The following is a 15,831-nucleotide window of genomic DNA, read 5'->3' as shown; positions in this document are numbered from 1 at the left end:
TAAAGTTGGGTGAAACAAAGATGAGAGTAAATACATGTAGCTTAATAAATGGAATCTATGCCCTTATTTTGACATGGAGACATTTTAAGTATTCTCCCTCTTTAATAAACCCTCATTAGTACAGAGTTGCCTAATTGAACATCGCATTGTATGACCTAACTAAACCTCTCCTCACTCAGACCGAAGAGCCACAGGAGATCTGTCTCCACTATCTCCACTATTTGTTTTAATTACCCTGCTGCTTGAAAACTAAAAATACCAAAGCAATTACTGGCGGGAACAAGGACATAGCACAACCCACTTGTAGCTTAGTACGAAGCACTGATATCTATAACAAGATCCAGCTTGCAGCAATCAAGACGCGAGCAGCTGCAGAAAGAATTATTACTATTTGGTTATAAGATGTGTGCACGTATAGTCGTCTGGCATCAACATTTCCAGTGTTTTCACAGTAGGTGGTGGGTGCCTGCGTTAGACGATGATTAGAAAGATTCAAGCAATAACAAGTAAACTAATCCTACGATCATTATGAGCAGTGGGCTGTTTTGGGGGCCACAAGATCTTTACTTTGTTTGCTGTTGCTTGTTTTGTAACTCATTCTGTTTTAGTTGTAACCTTTCATTCGGTTCACTCTTCCTCTTAAAACCTTTCTGCCAATTGCTGTTTGTAGAACTAATTGGATTATTTTAAGCAAAAATGTCCACTAGATTTGCATGGTGTGTTTAACTTAAACGTTCTTCGTGCACTATTGAGTTTTAGAGATGGATGACGATGGAGGGCTTCCCTCTTTAAAGAAAATGAAAATAAAAAGCTGGGTTGATTTTAAGTGGGTGTGAGCACCAAGCAGTGCCGGACTGAACCTGGGATATCATTCAGGCGCACTGTCGTAAACGGAGCATATCAGTAAAGACAGAATAACTTAAAGTGCAAAATTCTTTGAGCAGCCATCTGACCGTCATTCCGAGACAAACTTGTTTCACCTGATTGTCTAGGTTTCATTATTTACAGGCAGTGGACACTGCATTTCTGTTGCAATAGGATTCTAGAAGCTTCTCAAAAGAATTAATTAAACATCACACACTAGTTAAATCGAAGCCTGATTCCGTGTGTGGCTTGCCTCAGGCACTCATGCATTGTTTAAGGGGGTTATTATTTAGTACGAGTGGCAAATTGGGCCAGGATAATCGATGGAAAGTTAATGAGTGCTACATTTAACAAGGTGATTGTGGGTGGGTTGAGTAGTTAATACTTTTGTCACAATGGAGAGGACACTGACGTTCATAGGGGCAGTGTGTGTTGCTATAGTTCCTTTTCATCATCTTCGAAATCAGTGCTTAGAATACAGTGGTTAACGTTACTCTGTCCAAATAATAGAAGTATAAAAATCCAAAACCTGTAAGATTATACCATGTTCAACATACCTTCTTTCCATCTGCTCTGAACCTGTTTTCTGATGCCCCTCCCTGTGGCCTCCTGTAGCCCCAATGATTGGCCGTATGCACACACACGCACACACACAGAGGTCGCAGGCAAGTGAGTCCTTGAAGTTTTGGGTAAGGATAGTGAGAGCTGAGAAGCAGGTAGGAGCCTTGGAAATATTACCAATCATGCTTCACTCACACTTAATATTTATGGAGCTTGTGTAGACACAACTCTAGAGAATCCAGAAGAAGAGATAAATCTGTTTTGAATTGCATTCCAGCTCAAGGCAGTGCATAAACAAATAATTACCATGGAATCAGCCAGCATATCGTAAATACTAGATTTGGGAGATGGAGTGAAGTTGTGACCTAAATAAAACATTGTTTCGTTTTAGTTTGGGTTTTTTGGGGGGGCAGTTCTAAAAAATAGTGTGCGTCACTGCTCCAGTTAGGAAGCAGTCCCTTTTTGCTAAGGTTATTTTAATAAAAAGCAATGCACCCCACGGAAACTTAAAAATCATAAAGGTGTGTTTTGTTTTGTTTTTAATTTATATATTTTTCAAAGATACATTTTTCAGACGTGCACTAGAAATTTCTTTTATTATGTTGGTGTAGGACTGTCCCTTTTTTTTTTTTACAGCAGCTACAACACAAGACCCCACAAACCTAAGCTAAAGAACAGAATAGATATTTCCTGCTCAACAAAGAGCACATAAAAAATGAATAATTTCTAAGTGGCTCGAACTTTTGGGGTTTGTGGGATGCTGACTCACAGTTGTTTATCAAGACTATTCTTGAAGCATCATAAAAACATACACACGTCAGTTGTCCAGCTGCAAAACAACAAAATCCACCCACCCAAAACCTAAAATATCCGATGACTATTTGAAATAAATAAAGTCAGTGTTCATTTGTCAGATCAGGCTTTTTAAAGATGTGTGTGTTCAGCATCTTGTTTTCACCGTGACTAAGCTGGAGATAACTCTGCTTTCAGTAAATCTACTAGCATATTCCAAAAACTTGACAGTGTGGGAAGGGTCAAATGCATGAAACTATTTGCAGTAATGTTGTAGGGGTGGTCTGCACCAGACAAGTCTCATCTGCTAATAATCTGAAGTGAAAGGCAGAGCAGCATCCAGAACAACAGAAAGTCCATCTCTGCAGCCACACGTGCTTTACTGCTACATTGATTGGACATTGAGTCAATTTTTAGATCCTAAATGTTTTGTGTCGCTGTTTATCAGTAAGTATTGATAACATGTTGCTCCAATTCCTAAATTTATGAAAAAGTCCAGAATGATCTTTCTAATCTGTTTGTTCAGAAGTCTGTCGCAAAAGTGTTAAGTACCATCACAACCATGAGCCTCTATGAACTCCTCTAGCTGCAATATTATGCAAGTACACCCTCTATTGACCTAGAAGTGAAGTGCTGTGAATCTTGAGTTCTAAGTGGGGGGCCTGGAGGTTAAGTGGTAGAGCATTGGGTTGGCATGCAGGCCACGGGTTTGAATCCCACCCCACTAGATGTGACCTTGGTGGGAGGGTTGCGGCATAAAAACTGCCGACCCCTGAAGGGACAAGCTGAAAGCCGGATTACATGTCTGCATGCTTCCAATTGGTAGAGAAGATACTCTTATCAATTCAGTGGGGGGAGAAGAAAAGTCCATCCCAATCTCACCCAGCCTATGTTTGTCCACTGAGGAGAAAGTTCTGAGGACACCCAGGAACTGTGACAGAAAGGTTTTTTGATTATTTTATGTGCTGCTTGTGGCATCAACCCAACGCAAAGGCCATGCAAATCTACTTCATTCATATGGATTCAATACCTCCTGCTATGTCAGCAGCCTCTGCACCATGCTGTTGGGGGGTGCAAGGTCCTCCACCTGTTTGCCCTCTAGGGTCCTGAGGTAGCGATTGGCCTCGTGATCAAGCAGGACAGACACCAACTCTGGGCTGGACAAATGAGCAGCGACAGGGAGGGTCGAGTCACCAAAGACACTGCTGTTCATATCCGCACCTGAAGAAAAGAGTCTAATGAGGTATGATGTACTCACATTATCGTGTAACTAGTGAGAAGAGTGTGACACCTCAGTTAACATCCTTTCCCCAGCAGAAGACAAAGTGCATGTTTTCTTTGCTTTGAGGCATTTTCTAACTTTTTATTCAGGTTCTATATATTCGGATCAGTAAGCCCAGAGATATCTTTTATTAGCACTTTTAACCAAACTCCTCTGAGTTAACATTGCACTCCTCATCACAGAGAATTAAAAAAGATAGAAATTGATTAAATATAGCCTTTGTTTTAATTCCACATGTTCATGTAAAAGCATAGAACTAGTGTTACTAAGAGGTTTGGTCAGAGACATTGTCCTAGATAAAAAGCTGAGTACAGAGGTCTGGCTGATACTGAGTTATGTGATGTCATGCAGGCCACATTTTACTTATCTTACTTTTTTGTGCTTTTACTTAAATGTATCTCTTAAAATGCATTAATGTTTTAACACGGCGGTATTATTACTTTTATTTAGGGGAAGGATCTTGACTACAAGACATTAGTGTACGCCCCCAAAGTAATGTAATTTATTTTAGGAGGTAAAAGTGTAAAGCAGATTCCTCACAGTACCTCACAGCTGATTGGGGAACCTGACTGGCTGGTCTGCTGATCCACATCTGCACCATACTGAACAGGATGCTCTATGCACTGTAGGGGACCTCGACAGAGTTATCAAAATCATCACTGTGACAATAACTTTAAACAATCTAGTCTGAAATCCGCTCACGTTTGGCATTTTGGGAAAAATGTTTTAGTTTGCTGGCTGCAACAACACACACTGTTTTCATACATCAGACATTTCACCGAGGATCCCCAGTGTTCTGGCCCACTCTGTACACCTTTTATTCACTGATCGAGCTGGTGCAGCACAGATTATCTATGCATATATGCACTGGAATGTGACTTCTAACCTTTAGCTGCTGCTCTGTGGATTGGAGAGCTGCACTCACTGATCCCCACGGGAGTTGCTCCATGTTGAAGTAGCAGCAATACGCAAGTCACATGGCCACTGGCACAAGCTTCTGACAGGGGAGTTTGACCATCCAGGGTTGAACTTTTAAGCTGACATGGATGGAAGTAAAACCCTAATTCCAAAAATGTTGGGAAGATGTATAAAACGTTCAGATTCGAAAGGAGCTAATATTTTCCATGAAATGCTAAAATGTCTTAGTTTCAACATTTGATACGTTGTGTATGTTCTATTGCGAAAATAAAATATGGGTTGATGAGGTTTGCAAATCAATGCATTATGTTTTTATTTATGTTTTCACATCTTCCCAGCTTTTTTGGAATTGGAGTTATACGTTTTTTGATTATCCACCAAAAATTAAACAATGGGGTAAACTTAGTCATTATCTCCTTCTGAGCACAGAAGTAATAAATGAGTTGCACAATACACTGTTTAATGTAGCAAGAAATCATCCACTTGGTCATGTTAAAGCATATTTACTTTTAATCTACTGTTAGGCATGCAGTGCTTTGTGGTGGTTTAAAAAAAAAAAACGGCTTGCTATTTACACACTTTAGTTTACCAATGTCAAATCATTGGTTTGTAAATGTGTGTGTGCTTGTTAGCATGTGTATTTGGTTAATCTCTCTGTAAAATTCACCATCACAAAGTTAAACCCTGCAATAATCAATGGGGTTTGCTTTATAACTAGATCAGTGCATGATTTAGAAATGTGTTTGGAGGAAAAATGCAGAATATGCTGTCATTTGGGATTGTCTTGAATTAATTTACATTCTCACACACACACATTCACACACACAAAGCATATTCAGACAACAATGCCTTACTGACATTTGCTCCATTTTCCATCAGGAGCTTGGCACAAGCCACATGACCCTGGATGCATGCGCTGTGGACGACAGAGACCTTGTCCATACTGCTCAGATTTACACATGTACCTTGTGAACAGTGCTAGATTCACTGAAATACTCTCGATGAACGTTAGGAATTTCACTTCAAATTTAAACATCCACAACAACAAAAAAGCCCAGAGTGACCCAGCAAATGGTAAATGGCCACTTATATAGCAAGTTTATCCAAAGCGCTTTACGATCTTGCTTCTCAACCACCCATTCACACACACATCATGCTAGGTGCTCACCTGAACCTCCGAGATCAACTTGGGATTAAGTGTCTTGCCCAAGGAAACGTTGACAGGGACTGGGAATCAAACCACTGACCCTGTGGTCTGTGGACAACTGCCTTACCGACTGAGCTACAGCCACCCAAATGTCATCATTGATAAGATGTAAAGTAAAAATGTGATTTAAACACATGTTACTTTTCAGACAGCCCTTTCCTAAATGGATAAATTAGCAGTTACACTGATCTCCATGCACTATAACATCCCCCTACGTGACCTGTGAAATCCTATTACACTTTACCTGAGCAATGAGTCTTTGCAGAGTGAGAACACGTCCATTAACGGCTGCATCATGAACTGGAGACCAGTCTGATTCAATATCTAGGTGCAATAACTAATCACAATTTACTCAGTTTCATACTTCAAAACATAATGTCAACTTAAAACGACAGCTACTCACCACCCACCAAAGGGTTTGAGAAAAAAAACGCTTTCAGTTTGCCATGCAGTGTCTCGCAGGCTGTTTTTGTGTCCAGCAGACATATTGCACTATGTTGTTCGAAAAGCTGTTTTATGCTCTGATAGTTTTCGCCTTGTAGGTTTCCGCAGTAGAATTATCTTCATCTGACAAAACACATTGAAAATATGTTTCATCCTGATCTGTTGTGGCAGTTCTTGGTGCTGTGATGTAATTTCCTCTCCAACAATGACTTGTCATGCCGGAAGCAGGCTTGTTGAATGTTTTGGTTTTGTCTCCAAAGCAAAACGGTGCAGAATGAAAGGGGCCTTTGAGTCGCTCTGTAATTTGTGTGTAATTTGCTCTGCCCTCACACCCTCTTTGGCACAAGTTGGGAGGACACTTCTTGACCACTGTTAATTTATTATGGGTGTGAAAAAATAACAGTCCGTGACATTTGCTATGAAACCAAGGTCCAACATTTAATGATTCGCCATTATCATAGAGAGAACAGTTCTTCCATTAATTAAAAACAAGTTTAAGTTAATATCAAGTTTATGTCCCTGGTCAGATTTTCTTTAAGGTCTATATTTAGCATTCATAAGCATTACATAGAGAATTTACAATACACTATCGTAAAACACAGACTCGCTCTTTACAGCTCAGTAATAGCAGGGCAATGTAATGTACAATGTAATATAGGGGTAATATCTAGGTAATTTTAGGTGCTTTAAAAGTAGGAGTAACACCTTGGTAAGAAGCTAATAGGCGCATTGTTTCTCTATTAAAATAACAAGGTTATTATGTTAATAATGAAATATTAAAGTGATATGGTATTTACTGGGATACCTCTCACCTCACAATTAAAATCCATCCATCCATTATCTGTCACCGCTTTTCCTAATTCAATCGTAAGGGGGCTGGAGCCCATCCCAGCTGTCATCGGGCGAGAGGCAAGGTGCACCCTGGACAGGTCGCCACTCCATCACAGGGCCACAGAGAGACATGCACAGACAGACAACCATTGGCACTCTTCATAAATATATAAAGTCTGCAAATCTCTCTACTTATTATTTACACATACAGTACATTAAAATGACCTTAAAGCTGCTTATAAGGACATTAGAGTATGTTACAATTTAGTAAATTTTACCGTGGTACTTTAATGCAATGTCTGATATAAAGTATTGTTTCTTACAGTAAGTAAGTAAGTAAAAGTAATTTGGGTCATACTACATGACTTGGCATGTACTATTAGGCTTGTTTACCTACTTATTTTACCTGCTAGAATGTACATTGATGGATAATCAGACGAAAGATCAATGGCTTTCAGCCTTCAGGGGTCACCACGGCAGAAGGTGCTCTGCATGGTCATTTGGCACGAGTTTTTACGACAGATGCCCTTCCTGACACAACCTTCCCATTTTTATCCAGCCTTGGGACCGGTACCAAGGTGGCCCTTGGTGCCTGGGCGGGGCCACACCTGGTGGGGTGGGATTCGATCTTGTGGGCTTATTCATCGCAACCCAAGTACCTACCCATTTAGCCACCAGGTCCCAGTAAGACAATCCCCCCTTTGAGGGTTCAGCTCCACTGCTCAAGAAGAATCTCCTCGGCTTCAGCATCTTGATTGAAGCACTGAAGTTTCATTTAAAACCTGGCCTGATCTTTAACCTTTCTGAAGGAAGATCCCAAAAGACACATTTTCACATTGGTAGAGTTTCACAAGCACTTTGATACAGCAACCTGGTAGTTACTAAATCATTTAAAAACTTTTCTATTCCCAAATGTACAATACCAGGCATTTCTCGTGAGAGCATTAATCACATTGTCTGCAAACCAGCAGAGGGCAGCAGCAGAAAGCAGTGGAAGTTTGTGCACTTAATGCAATTGCTCAGGGAGTTGTTAATCTCTGGCAGCCGACTACAAGCTTGCAATCATGTTGACTTTGTGCCTTGTCAGGGAAGTTGCACATGGATTAGAATACCATTATACAAAATCAATGAATGCCCCCTCTGTAGTCCTGAATAATGAAAGCCCTTGATGCTTTGTTTCTCAAATAAATCTGCTTCAAATGTCCACCAGTTTTCTCAGATCTCGGCCTAAGCATGGAGACCCGGCAGCTACCGTGACCTCTTCGGTATCCGGATGTCATGAACACGGTCTGCATACATATCGGACAGGCAAATGTTTCAAGGCTCCAAAACCTGGTGCAAGGGTGGGCCAACAAAAGCAAACAAAGTGCACCAAATATCCCTCTCATGCTGAATATAAGGATCAGGCTCAGCCCAATTCAGGGTTCAATGGATTTACTTGTAGCTTACTCTGTGTAAGGCAGCCAGGAAAAGGGCACATGTATGCAACAAACTTTATTGAATTACAGCTTAAACTCACTCTAACAGTCACTGTTACACATTTGTTTGTACAATTCGCCTTTTTCTTCACATCATGTTCTAACACAGTGAGACACATCATTTCGAGAAGCCTCAATATACCTTAATGTTTCAGCTTCTCAAATTACAACCACAATCGGTGAGGCAGATGTGATGTATTGGTGGCCTTTGCTGACCCACATTTGAGCTAAGAATGTGAACTGTATCAGTAATTACAGCCATAAGACTCTTCTAACTTGGTATACATTCAAACTTTATCATGGTGTGTCTGAGCTGAGCTATTGCTTGGTGCAGTGGTTAGCAGGCATCTCATTGCAAGACTGCTGGGATTTGAACCTGCTGATTGGAAGTGGTCTTTAAGTGTGCGGTTTCCAACGTGTGTGCCTGTGTGTACTCTGATTTCCTCCAATAGTCCAAAAACAAGCAGGTTGTGGCTAATTGTGGGAGCTAATGAATGGTTGGATACTATGAAACTTGTACTCTGACAACTCTCTGCCATTGCTTAACTTAGCTCCTATTTTCAATTTGGACTCTTGATTTCGTTAGTTTTAAATTGTGCACGTGTACTTGATTTTAGTTTTGTGTGTGTGTCTGTGTGTGTGTGTGTGTTTATTTTGCACCATAGATTTTCCATTAGGGACATAATTAGTGAATGCAGGGAACACTGTGTCAGCACCTCCAGCGATGTACAGTATTCTGCATTACAGAGAATATATAGATCATAAACTATTCTGAATGTATAGGTTATTATCATTATAGTTACATTTCTTTATGACACAGTATTTGGGTCAAAGATTCCACAGAGGCCAACGCCAGGTTCAGAGATCCTGAATGACCTCACACAACAGTCCTTTGTCGGTCTCGCATCGTGCCACAGTTAAGCTACAACTGCGGATTAAAACGAAGCACATGATGATTCAGCCCCGTGATTTCTCACAGAGTTGGGTCGTGGATTCATTTCCTCTTCTTCTCCTTTCTTTTACGTCTCTGTAAGCCCACATCTCTGTTCCTGTCGCTCTCCAGTCCGTGATGGCATCCCCGCGGCTGGAGACTTTCTGCTGCCCGAACCGAGACGCAGCGACAGAGTTCGCGGTCACCTTCCAGCCCGTCTTGTTCGGGGCTTTGAGTCTGGGAAGTGCGGCTCTGAGCCTCGTATTTGCCGTAGTGCAAATTTTGCCAAAACGCAAGGGATACAGAAGACTTGGACAGTATCCCCTGCCGAGGCCCGCGTCCTCTTCACGGATCTTGTTCATCATCAGTGTATGTGACATACTGGGATGCGCAGGTAAAGACCAAAGTTTTCTTCAACTTAGGTGGGAAAAACGGGCGCGTCGGTTTTCACAATGTGGCATTTGTTGGATCCACTTACGCAACAAAGTCTTTTCTTTTAACCCTTTTGTTGCTCTACATTTGTCTGCCTATCCTACTTTACTCATACAGGGAAAAACATTTGTGCGCAGCTATGACAATGTAATTTTTCTGTCCAAAAAAAAAGGTTTAATGCGTGAATTCACCTTTAAGTTAGCGATAAAGGTTGTAAAATGCCACAGCTCTTAGAAACTGTGAAAGCACCAATCTCGGCTCAGATACTAACAAAGTTTGTTTAAAAAAAACATACATTTCTAATATCTAAAATTTGGAGCAGCATCTGTCTTATTACCAAACAAAGGAGTGAATCATGTTGGTGATAAAGTGAGTAATGGCTCGCACCTTCTTCTCTGTTGGCCCACAACTACAGACATTTCTTAACTGAGACAGATGTTGCACAGTTAATGATACACAAAAGGCTGTGGATTACTTTCTCATTGTTCCACTGCATCAGAACTAGTGTCAACTATTCATCATGTTGCGCCTGCACTTGGCGAAAGCAAAGGCAGATGGACTCGTGTTTTTCTGTGTACTTAGTGCCCTGTGAGATTCATTCACCATTGCAAACTAACAGCTCGTATCACACCCATGACGCAATTTAAAATGAAACACACAACAGCGTGTAGTTTGCATCCCATAAAAATTGTTGGGGAGCTCCCATTTTTTCATTCCTCTCTGCGGTGAAGACGGGTGTGTAGGAAGTGGAAACACCATTATAAAAGACACCTGGAGGCAGTTCATATTTCCATGAAGTAAAGCTGCTATTAGAAAGACCCCATGACTGACTCTTAATTACGTGATGGATTTTAAAATACATGCTGGAAAAAAAGAACATCGTGTTTTAAATGTTAATTTAAACCAGACAAATTTCACGTCCTCTGCTAGGGCATTGTGTCCTCTTAACAAAACAGGAACTATCTCATTTGCTACATTTAGAGACCATGTTTTGTTTTCCTCTCCAGGTATGATCATAAGGTCATCAGTCTGGCTGGGCCTGCCAAACATCATTGACCACATCTCAGTTGCCAACAACACTGATGTGTGGCCAGAGGTCTTCTGCGTAGGCAGTGCTGTAAGTATGATGCCTTTGACAAAGCTTCAGCTTGTTTGACGATCAAAATGTTCAGTGAATCCTTCATGTGAGCCAAGAAAATGCATCAATTCTTGTCAGAGTACGGCTTTATGCTTGACTGGAAGTTTAGACATGGCAACTGGACTGAGTTAATAGGTTCAAAATGTTTGAAGCAAACAATAAAGAAGTTCAGTTGCCATAACCTGGATGGCTGAGAATCTTCATTGACTTTATGCTTAAAACATGACGGGGAAGGGACTCCAGAGAGAAAAAAACACATCATTTGTCATATAATAAATCATGCGTGATCTTAGAAAATCCCGATTCCACGGATATAAAAAGTGGCCATTGGTTTTAATATGTGCACAACAAGCACATGCACATCTAACTGTAAAACATCTGCTGCAAGGTTCCTTTTGAAACGCCATAAGTCTACAGATTAACTTCAGAATCAGGGCAGGCCATCCAATTATGACATGTAGAATGTACACATTGCACCCGGTTTATGTGTTACAGATGTGGATCCAGCTGTTTTTCAGCGCTTCTTTTTGGTGGACCTTTTGCTACGCGGTGGATGTTTTCCTCGTGGTGAAAACAAGTGCAGGAATCAGGTATGTCATCTTTCATCCTCCACAGTTCATTATCACCTGAAGCGCAACGCTGGAAATGTGTCATTCACATCCAGGAAAATGTGTAAAACTTCCATGGCTCACTTCTCCTCACTGTCGACTAAAGATGTAATCATCCTGTGTTCACCAGCACAGTCTGGAAATGTTGCTATAGAGAAATCATTTACTTAAACAGCAGCAATAGAGGTTTGCTATGTAAATCACATTTTAGAAGGTTGTCATGTTTGTCAGACCAACAATATTATAACAACGATCTGTTTCCTTCCCAAGTGTGTGCAGCACATTTGTCTTCTGGCTGTGAGCTCAGTCTCATGACTTGTTTCTTTCCCCACCAGCACCATTATCCTCTACCACATGATTACATGGGGTCTGGCTGTGCTGCTGTGTATTGAAGGAGTGGCCATGCTCTACTATCCATCTATTTCTGAGTAATAATTTATTTATTTATTTAATTTTTGACATACATTAAGAAGTACCTAATCAGGAGGTAAACCACTAACTTTGATTGTTATCAGCATATTTATTAGTCATTGGTGCCATAGATATGCTTTGATAAAGCCTTACACTACCTCCTAGGATGTACCCATACGTTAGGCCATCATTATCATGGTTACAGAAAAAAAAATACAGATCACAGCAGGTTAACAAATAGAAATAACTTAGTTAGCATTAGAGAAAAATCGTGGTTTGGGTTAAACCAACAAGTTACTATAATAACATCAGCCTCAAACAGGAAGTAAACAGCTGTTTCCTGTCTTAACATTTTGTGGTGAGTGTTGATATGGAGAATACACTATAAAAAATGTCAGTGAAATTACTAGTAAAATCTTGTAAAGTCAAATCATCAAATTGTTTAAATAGAAAAACAATCACATTGAACACAACTGATAATTCTAAAGTAAATTATATGTTAAAATATTCAGATTTCTTTGTAGAGTTGACAAATCACTGTCCCTTAAACATATAAAAATGATAATACAAAAGCCTATACAGTGCAGATAAATTAACTAGACAGTGTTAAAATAATAAGAAACTGCATTACATTTTACTAATTATGTTTTTCTATACATATAAAAACATGTGCAAATTTAAAAGTTTAACCATGTCGCTCCACTGATTTTTCAGTCAGAGATTTTAGTATCTTTTGCAACTAGAAGTCTAAATTGCTGACAGTGAAGATACTTTTCGGCATTTTTGTATAGTTGTGAGCAAGGCCTCCAGCACGCAGTCCCTCATTATGTCACCACGTATGCACCGATGCTTCTCGTCCTCATAGCCAACCCCATCTTCTTCAACCGAACCGTATCTGCAGGTGAGTTCCTTGCTCTCCAGTCTCTCTGCACCAGGTACTTTGCTTGCACGCCTGCTGATGAACAGAAAGTACCACCTCTCTTGTCTTTCACATGTAGTGACATCTTTACTAAAAAGACGACAAGGAATCTATACAGAAAATGAGAGGCAGCTGGCCAATGAGATAAAAATACGCTTCTTCAAAATAATGCTGGTGTTCTTTATTTGGTATGTTGCAAAACTGTTTGAACTTGACCAGATTCAATAAATTAAAGAAAACATTTTTAAAGTTTGGGTTACATTAAGTGAAATTCTCCAAAGAGACTGATTAAGCAGTTTGTTTTTACTCTAATGTTGAAGTTGGGTTCCAAACATCATCAATGAGTGTCTCCTCTTCTACCTGGAAATGCAAACGGACATCAATGACAGTGGATTCAGGAATATCAGAAATGCAGCCCTCATCACATGGTTTATCATGGTAGGTCACACGATATCAAAATACTGAATAATGAACACTAGCTGTTTTCTAACATCTGGAATTATTCTGTAATTCTATTCTTTCAGGGCATCCTGAACCCCATGCAGGCTTTCCTCAACACCCTGGCGTTTCATGGCTGGACAGGCATTGATGTCGACCTCAGCCTGCAGCGGAGGAGGGAACTGGCCTGGGACTCAGTTTCCACTTCAGTGCCTAACTCAGCCAGCCATAACCCCATGGTGGTAACTACTCTGCTTTCCCAAAGTCATGTCCAGGAAGCAAAGAAGAACATGATGGGCAATGGACAGCACCACTCTGATGCAATCAGCGTCATCTCAGAAGGTAATTGGGGTTTCAGTGGCAGTAGTAACTCACCTGTATATCAAGGCTGGTGAAGCTCATGCACTACTCATAAGCATCATGTCTATATGATACATGGTACATGATTCTCTCGGTGCTATGGCTGGACTGTCTTTTCTTACTATGAATTGTGTATTTTCTTTTAGATGAGACCATTATGACACGTACATCCACTGAGTTTGTTTGTCAGTAGAGCAGCGTTAGAGGTTTTAATTGTTGCGATTAAATGATTTGCAGCGATGCAAATTTGGTTCCATTAATCAGGAAAAGGTTAAAGCTCTCTATCTGATCCCCCATAAATAGTAAATTACTTTTTCAACCAGTGTTGTAGGCGACTTCTGCTTAATGGAATACTGCTGCATGTAGCGTTATGCAACACCCTGCAGAATTGTCTGATTGGGTCTGTGGAGCACTGAATGGTGCAGTGGATTGAAATTGCACTGCACAGAAAGGTGCACATTTTTTGGTCAATAATGTTCTGATGAAAACAATTATGCAAAACTTTTTTAATTTTTTTGAGGGGGGAGGAGGGTTAACTGTGCAACCACAAATGAAAACTTTGACCCTCTATTTAAAATTGCAGGTAATCACATAGTTTTAACTGTCATTACGGGTTATATGTAAGGTAGTATGCAGTGAGCAACGGCAAAGCTGGTAATTACTTGTATGAATCATGTAACATGAACTCAGCTGATACTTTATCGGGTACTGACAGCTACAGCAATCTAATAAATCTCCATGGTTATATTGATTTTATATTTATAATTTTTGTTTTGTCATTACACTGGATTTGCAAAATGAGTGGACCAGACAATGTTTTAGAAGCACACAGAGTTTAACCTTCCAAGTAGGAATATGTTACTGGTTATTGTTTATTATGTTGGATACTGATGGATATGTGATGAATAAAAATGTAAATTTTAAATTTTCATTCATTTCACACCATGACATTTTGACATATGCCATGGTGTGAAAAGAAAATGTGTAACTCATAAAATATTCAAAGGTTCAATTTCATTTAGCTGCTTCAGTTTAGGGGTCCGGGTATTTTCATGCTTTTGACTCCCTCGGCTTACTGTGGCTCTTCAGCAGAACGGGGACATGAAATTAGTAACACTTGTGCATTTCGAACTCAAAATGTCTGTTGTAAAAAAAAAAAGCCTGTGTAAATCTTTAAATCTTATTAAATGTATTTTGGGATGGAAAAGATTTTCCTTTTTGTATTTATGCTTGTACCAAATATATCATGTACAAAGGCTATTCAGTGAAATATCACGTCTTTAAAAATAAAGCTAATCTTTTCAAGGATTCATGTTTTTCTATTCATTTCTGTGGCCCAGTTAAATTGTTCTTCCAAAATAAACTAACTTCAGTAAATACCTTAATTATGAATTGAATCATTAAAGACTGCTTTTGCAGGTTACATATTAAAATTCCCAAAATACATTTGAGAGTGTACATCTAGAAAGACATTTGCAATAGAGGCATGAACATGTATGAATATCTGAGCAGTAATCAACCCCTATTTTGTCTTGCTAGGTTCAGAGTCTAGTACAGTTGAAATCCACATTTCCAGTGAGCTACAAGACTATGACGATGTAGATGCTGATGGAGAATCCTTGGAGAACTCTGTGAGGCACTAGCTGGGGTCATCAACAGCCTGCCTCCCACCGCTTTTGCTGTTTGACTTTGTTCTCTTAGTCGAGTTTGTTTTAGATGGTTTTCTCTTAGCCTTTATTGTCCTGGTCACGATTTTACTAATTGGTATGAAAGAATAGGTCTTAATAAGCTTTAACCTTTAGAATATGTCTGCAGTACAGTTTAGTGTTACATTACAGCCCTATCAACAGTACACGTACTGAAAAGTCCCTAAGCTAATGACTCTGCTGTCTCGTCAGGCAGCAGGAAAAAAAAAAAAAAAGGACATTTTCTTATTAAGAACTCACATGTTGGCCTTTAAATTTGCGTTGAGTGCTGGGAGAAAACGTTTTTTCTTGCAAATACTCTGAATTGGATGCACACTGGCTTTGAGATATTGCACTATTGTTGTTCAGTTTCCAAGGATCAAAGGAATGTTACAAGCTAATTTATGTCTTTTTGTTTTTAAGTCTACCACAGTCAATCTTGGATCTGTTTTTAGTATATTAAATATTCAAAAAGCTTTTACTGGTGACACTTTAATGTATTTTGAGTAGTAGCAGAGAATTGCACAACCTT

The 15,831-nt window shown here is 39.8% G+C and overlaps 2 protein-coding genes across 2 annotated transcripts; one reads left to right on the top strand and one right to left on the bottom strand.

Annotated features, from left to right (window-relative positions):
• Positions 1 to 112: 112 nt before the first annotated feature.
• Positions 113 to 6,247, bottom strand: LOC137133455 (ankyrin repeat and SOCS box protein 9-like). Its single transcript, XM_067517117.1, has 7 exons — positions 6,035 to 6,247; positions 5,869 to 5,948; positions 5,276 to 5,395; positions 4,386 to 4,536; positions 4,049 to 4,122; positions 3,248 to 3,487; positions 113 to 3,148 (listed from the first exon to the last, which is right to left on the bottom strand). Exons 1-6 carry the CDS (start codon positions 6,108 to 6,110, stop codon positions 3,254 to 3,256), a joined length of 735 nt encoding a protein of 244 aa, XP_067373218.1. The 5' UTR covers positions 6,111 to 6,247; the 3' UTR covers positions 113 to 3,148; positions 3,248 to 3,253.
• A 2,623-nt stretch (positions 6,248 to 8,870) lies between these two features.
• gpr143 (G protein-coupled receptor 143) lies at positions 8,871 to 15,776 on the top strand. Its single transcript, XM_067516917.1, has 9 exons — positions 8,871 to 9,702; positions 10,748 to 10,857; positions 11,374 to 11,468; positions 11,822 to 11,914; positions 12,689 to 12,798; positions 12,896 to 13,004; positions 13,137 to 13,254; positions 13,341 to 13,596; positions 15,154 to 15,776. The coding sequence occupies exons 1-9, from the start codon at positions 9,447 to 9,449 to the stop codon at positions 15,255 to 15,257; spliced, it is 1,251 nt and encodes a 416-aa protein (XP_067373018.1). The 5' UTR covers positions 8,871 to 9,446; the 3' UTR covers positions 15,258 to 15,776.
• Positions 15,777 to 15,831: the final 55 nt, after the last annotated feature.

This window comes from Channa argus, chromosome 9 (genome assembly GCF_033026475.1).
Source record: "Channa argus isolate prfri chromosome 9, Channa argus male v1.0, whole genome shotgun sequence".
NCBI lineage: Eukaryota > Metazoa > Chordata > Actinopteri > Anabantiformes > Channidae > Channa > Channa argus.
This window is presented reverse-complemented; position numbering and strand designations above follow the sequence as displayed.

Coding starts and splice junctions, on each gene's coding strand:
- LOC137133455 (XM_067517117.1), bottom strand. CDS start 6,110: ATGTCTGCTGGACACAAAAACAGCCTGCGAGACACTGCATGGCAAACT. Junction 5,949..6,034: donor TTTTTTTCTCAAACCCTTTG/GTGGGTGGTGAG, acceptor TATTGCACCTAG/ATATTGAATCAGACTGGTCT. Junction 4,123..4,385: donor CCACAGAGCAGCAGCTAAAG/GTTAGAAGTCAC, acceptor GGTCCCCTACAG/TGCATAGAGCATCCTGTTCA.
- gpr143 (XM_067516917.1), top strand. CDS start 9,447: ATGGCATCCCCGCGGCTGGAGACTTTCTGCTGCCCGAACCGAGACGCA. Junction 9,703..10,747: donor TGACATACTGGGATGCGCAG/GTAAAGACCAAA, acceptor TTTCCTCTCCAG/GTATGATCATAAGGTCATCA. Junction 13,255..13,340: donor TCATCACATGGTTTATCATG/GTAGGTCACACG, acceptor CTATTCTTTCAG/GGCATCCTGAACCCCATGCA.